Consider the following 6,312-nt stretch of genomic DNA (forward strand, 5'->3'; position numbering starts at 1 on the left):
GGTGGCTCACACCTGCAATCCTAGCACTTTGGGAGGCTGAGGCAGGTGGATCACCTGAGGTCAGGTATTCTAGACCAGCCTGGCCGACGTGCTAAAACCCCGTATTTACTAGAAATACAAAAAATTAGCCAAGCGTGCTGGCAGGCACCTGTAATCCCAGCTACTCGGGAAGCTGAGGCAGGAGAATCGCTTGAACCCGGGAGGTGGAGGTTGTTGTGAGCTGAGATCGCGCCACTGTACTCCAGCCTGGGCGACAAGAGTGATACTGTGTCTGAATAAATAAATAAATAAATAAATAAAAGAATTTGGACTTGTATAGTTTGTGATGCCGACCTTAGATTGGGCTGGCCCAGTTCATTTAATTTGTGTTTTGCGTGTTGTCTTTTTTACGGGGTTTCTTTCCATTTTCAGTTCTCCCTTCACAGGTTAGCTGCTCACAGGGACAATTTTTCCCCCTTTTATAACTTTTAGGTTTGTGTTTGTCAGAGTTCTCCAGAGAAGCAGAATCAGAAGGAGATATATAGATAGATAGACACATAGATAGATAGATAATATGTAGAGATAGAGAAATAGAGATATTTATGTTGAGGAATCAGCTCACGCAATGGAGACTAGTGAATCCAGTATCTGCAGGGTAAGTCAGTAGACTGCAGAGCCAACGTGGAACCAACATGGCAATTAAGTCCTCAGGCCATGTCTGTTGGGATAATTCTTGTTGCCCAGGGGCGGTCAATCCGGTCTATTAAGGCCTTCAACGAATTGGATGAGGCCCACCCCCGTTATGGAGGACAATCTTCTTTACTCGAAGTCCTCTGATTAAAACATTAATCTCATCTGGAAAAAAACACCCTTACAGGAAAATCCAGAAAACATGTGTGGCTGAGTATCTGGGTACTGTGGTCCAGCCAGTGGACACATGATATTAATCATCACAAGGTCATATGATTTTTCCTCTGCCACATGATCACAACTTTATTATTCCAATCAGTAAGGTATTGCTAAATTATTACTTGACAGTCATAGAAGGATAATTGAAAGTATAATTATAATTACATAATTATAATTGAATTGTATAATTCAATTACACAAAGTATAATTGAAGGATTTTTTTTCTGTTTCTGTACTGCTGTCTGAGAAATGAAACCTACAATAAGGTTATAGGTAGAAAAATGGAGAAGAGAAAGTTGACTTACCTAAGTGTGCACAGTGCCAGGAAGCCTGGTCTCCCGCCTTCTGTTTGCTCAGCCTTAGGCTAGGTGACCAGATGTACATACAGCTGGTATCCTTCAGGATGGGATTTGAAGGCTATAAACATTGCCACTATAAATAATGGCCCTGTTACAACCTTGGTAGTCCTACTATTAAAACTTTATTACTTTGAACTAAATATCATCCTCTTCAAGCTACTCTTGAACTCCTGGGCTGAAACGATCCTCCTACCTCAGCTTCCCACAGTGCTGGGATTACAGGCGTGAGCCACAGCACCTGGCAACACATTTTGAAAAAAGAAAAAACAAACAAAAAAAAACTTAATAATATATTTTAAACCTAACATCTAAAATATAATCATTTCAACATATTCTTAAGATAAAATTGATAATGAGAGTTTTACATTATTTTTGGCAATTTTTATTGTGATAAACATACATAAAATAAAATTTAACATTTTAAACATTAAGTGTACAATTCAGTAACATTAAGCAGATTCATATTGTTGTACAACCATAACCACTATCCATTTCCAGAACTTTTTTATCATCCCAAACTGAACCTCTGCACCCATAAACAATAACTCTCCATCCTCCCCTTCCCCAGCCCCTGGTAACCTGTATTCTACTTTCTTTCTTTATGAATTTGCCTATTCTAGATATCTTATATGAGTGGAATCATATATTATTTGTCCTTTTGTCATCTGGCTTATTTTATTTAGCATAATGTTTTCAAGTTTCATCCATGTTGTAGCAGGTACCAGATTTTTAAGAATGAATAATATTCCACTGTATATATAAATCACATTCTGTTTATCCATTCATCTGTTGATGGACATTTGGGTTATTTCCACCTTTTGGTTATTGTGGATAATGCTGCTATGAACATTGGCACAGAAGTCTTTGGCCTACTTTTTTTTTTTTTTTGAGAAGGAGTGTCACTCTGTCGCCCAGGCTGGAGTGCAGTGGTGGTGATCTGGGCTCACTGCAAGCTCCGCCTCCCTGGTTCAAGTGATTCTTCTGCCTCAGCCTCCAGAGTAGCTGGGATTACAGGTACCCACCATCACACCTGGCTAATTTTTGTATTTTTAGTGGAGATGGGATTTTACCATATTGGCCAGACTGGTCTTAAACTACTGGCCTCAGGTGATACACCTTCCTCAGTCTCCCAAAGTGCTGGGAATACAAGCGTGAGCCACCGTGCCCAGCCTGGGCTACTTTTAAAAGTTAAAAATCTTAGGACAGGGGAAATGGGAGAGGAGATAGTAAGAATATATAAACAACCTATCATAGTGGGAGACAGTAAGGGATTAGCTATTCACAGAAGAGAGAGAAATAAATCCACTATTCATTAAATTGTCAATATGGCTATGTTCTTAGGCATATGGAAGTAGGCTGGAGGATCCAAATTGAGGTAAAGCAATGGACAGGAAGGTAGAAGAGGACTGAGATTGTGGGGAGAGACATAACAGAGTTTAACTTCATAAAATGAGGCACCTGACCTCATTATTTGAGGGTGGGGCCCAACACCTGAATCTCCACTTTACAGAGCATGGGTACACTTTCATTTCTTTAGAGAAATCACCCATTTCTTCCATTGTGTTTTCTCCCCTTAGCCCTGGCCTATGCACATTGATTAACTGCATGACTTTGGAAGCCACTTTACTGCCTCTGAACAATGAAGCACAGTTGAATGCTCACAGATCTATACGCTAGCAGAACCTGTCATCAGTACACATCAAGTATCTGTGGTTCCCTCCTCCTAAGAGAGAGCCTACAGTATAGAGTCTCCCTCATGGTTTACCTACCCAAGTCCTGCACCCAAGACTTGTTTAGTGAAGCTACAGAGGGAACATATAGGCCCAATGATTGTATTCAGATCTCAGCTGCTCACTGGATGTGCTCAAAAGTACAGTGGGAATACCCTACCTTGAAATCAGATGCATTCAGCATCCTTACTAACATGTGAACCATTCCAGTCAGGATTCCTGCACTGGTGAGAAAGAAGACTAGGAAATCACTCACATCTCCAATTCTGATTTATAGGATTCTATAAATGTAAAATCAATAGGCATAACACTCAGCAAAATTTAAAATAAAATTTTATTTTATCTTATACTCAAGTTCAGACAATAGCATGTGGTGTACATTCAAAATTTTTGACAGGTACAGAGCACATTAAAAAATGAAGACATGATCAAGGAGATGTAAGAGACAAATAGACAACAACATTCTCCCTGAATCTGGAAAAAAGCAAGCAATAAGATCACAAAAGGCAGCTGTAAAACAGGATTATTCTGCATGTGTTGCCCACAACTAGGGCAAGGTTGTCTCTCAACACAAGTACAAAGCCATCGATGTTAGTGTGTAACAGAGAGAAAACAGAGGATTTGTACAGCTGAGGAAATAAATGGCAGATGTTACACAGGAAGCAATATAACATGGTCATTAAGTAACTGTATTCAACCATCAAATTTAATTTTAAATCTTGGCACAGTGCCCACAAGCCGTGTGACTTTAGTCCCCTTGATAATATAAACTTCATTTCTCTCACTTATAATAAAGAGACACAAATGGTACCTACTCCATAAAGTTATGAAGAACACATAAAACCTGTGAAGCACTTATAATAGTGCCAGAACATTGTGAGCACACATGATATGTTCATTGGCATTATTATTAAGGGCTTATATAAATTCCCAGGTAATGCATAATAACAGTAGAGACTGTGACAAGCCCTGGCTTCCATAAATTGTCAGCTTCATTTTCCCTGTTTCATTTGATATGTTATTCCATTTTATGCTTTGAGACAGGGTCTTGCTCTGTTGCCCAGGCTGGAGTGTAGTGGTATGATCGTGGATCACTGTAACCTCAAACTCCTGGACTCAAGCGATTCTCCCACCTCAGCTTTCCAGGTAGTGGGGGCTACAGGTGCACACCACCATGCCAAGCTATCATATTCCCTATTTAAAAAGTTGTACACAGGCCGGGCGCAGTGGTTCACACCTGTAATCCCAACACTTTGGGAGGCCGAGGCGGGTGGATCACGAGGTCAGGAGATCGAGACCATCCTGGCCAACATGGTGAAACTCTGTCTCTACTAAAAAATACAGAAAATTAGCCGGTCATGGTAGCACGTTCCTCTAGTCCCAGCTACTCGGGAGGCTGAGGCAGAAGAATTGCTTCAACATGGGATGTGGAGGTTGCAGTGAGCCGAGATCGTGCCACTGCACTCCAGCCTGGTGACAGAGCGAGACTCCATCTCAAAAAAAAAAAAAGTTGTATGTGATAGCTAACCATAATAAAAAAAATAAAAGAAAGAAAAAAGAGAGAGAAAGTAGGGACAACACTAAATCATTAGTAATTTGAGCACATTTCCTCCAAGGCATATGCTATTTTTCAACTTGGTTTCAATCACGTATCTTTATTGTTTTTCTTAATGTTATAAGCATGTTTGGTTTATTGTAGTCTTTAAATCATGTAATACTTCATTAGTATGTATTATTCCACATAATAGTCCTTTAAGTAGATGTACCATACTTTAGTTTACTATTCCAGCTAGAGAAAAGTACTGATGTGCTTATGGGCAACTGGAAATAAGCTAGTGTTAGAAATAATTATGTTTATCAAGCCAATAAAGATAAGGAGAAGTGTAGTGTTAAGGGTCACTTGCCTCCCACAGCCTGAAAGTCCTTGTCGCAGCTGATCTTGAACATAGCCAGCACCCGTGTTCTGATCTGTTTGGTTTTGGCACCATAGATGATGGGATTGATGACAGGAGGCAGCAGCAGGTAGATGTCACCCATGACAACACGCACAATGGGATGAAGGCTGTTTCCAAAGCGGTGTACCACTGAGAGGCCAATAAGTGGCACATAGAAGGCGAGTACCACACCAATGTGTGACACACAGGTTCCAAAGGCCTTGGCCCGCTCTGACTTGGAAGGCAGTTGCAGAACCGTTCGTATTATCAGAAAATAGGACAAGGAGATGAACATTACGTCCACACCCATGACCAGCAGAATGGCAGTAAGACCATATACCACATTGGGCAAAGTGTCTGCATAGGCCAACTTCATTACATCCTGGTGGACACAATAGGAGTGCGAGAGGACATTGGAGTGGCAGAAGGCCAGCCGCTTGATCAGCAGAGGCAGTGGGAAAAAAAAGAGGGATCCGCGGACCACAGCCACGATGCCAATCTGGGCTGTTACTGTATTGTTGAGCACTGCAGCATGGCGCAGTGGGTGGCAGATGGCCACATAACGGTCAAAGGCCATGGCCAGCAGGATGGTGGATTCAATGGCTGAGAGGGCATGAATAAAGAACATCTGGGTAAGGCAGGCCTCAAAGCTAATCTCTCGGGAATCAAACCAGAAAAGGGCAAGGATCTTAGGCATGGTGGATGTGGATAAGGCCAGGTCAATGGCTGCAAGCATGCAGAGAAAGAGGTACATCGGAGCGTGCAGGCTGCGTTCCGTCCTTACGATGAAGACCACGATGCAGTTTCCAAACATTGCCACTACATACATGGAAAGGAGGGGGAAGCCAACCCAGAAATGGGCTTTCTCTAGTCCTGGGATACCAATAAGCACAAAGGTGGCATGTGTGAAGTTGCAGGAACTCATAGCTGGAACTGAGGAGGGGTGACTGGAGAGGGTGAGGTCACACTGGCAGTCTGCAGGGACATAGAGCACAATCAGAGAATGCCCTGGAAACTTGAAACTGACATCCCACCCCTTTTGTCTTCTCCCACCCCCACTTAGGGTCTTTCATAAGCTCTGAGGCTCTCTTCCAAAGGCGGGACTGTGACAGATCAAACTCATTTATGCATCAATACTCTCAAGGTTTATTTAAATTTTTAAAAGGGAATCTTGGGAGAGCAATGCTTTTTCCAAAATGTAATTCCCTCAGATTCTTCCTACTGGTCCATACCTTCATTGCCTGGATATTTGGTGGCCTTTTTTTTTTCTGATAGGTGTTAAGAGATAGATACACTTTTGGGAGCTCCTTCCAGATAAGGCTGCCTTTCTTATTTTACTTTCCCTGCTTCCCTCCCCCCACTTTCTTTCTTTCTATTATTCATTCATTCCAGAAGCATTAC

General features: G+C 41.8%; 1 protein-coding gene across 1 annotated transcript; it reads right to left on the bottom strand.

Annotated features, from left to right (window-relative positions):
• Positions 1 to 4,592: 4,592 nt before the first annotated feature.
• Positions 4,593 to 5,886, bottom strand: LOC101136323 (olfactory receptor 51E2). The gene has a single exon (XM_004050515.4). It carries the CDS (start codon positions 5,834 to 5,836, stop codon positions 4,874 to 4,876), a length of 963 nt encoding a protein of 320 aa, XP_004050563.1. The 5' UTR covers positions 5,837 to 5,886; the 3' UTR covers positions 4,593 to 4,873.
• Between the last annotated feature and the right edge of the window lie 426 nt (positions 5,887 to 6,312).

The sequence above is a fragment of the Gorilla gorilla genome, chromosome 9, assembly GCF_029281585.2.
Source record: "Gorilla gorilla gorilla isolate KB3781 chromosome 9, NHGRI_mGorGor1-v2.1_pri, whole genome shotgun sequence".
NCBI classification, from domain to species: Eukaryota; Metazoa; Chordata; class Mammalia; order Primates; family Hominidae; genus Gorilla; species Gorilla gorilla.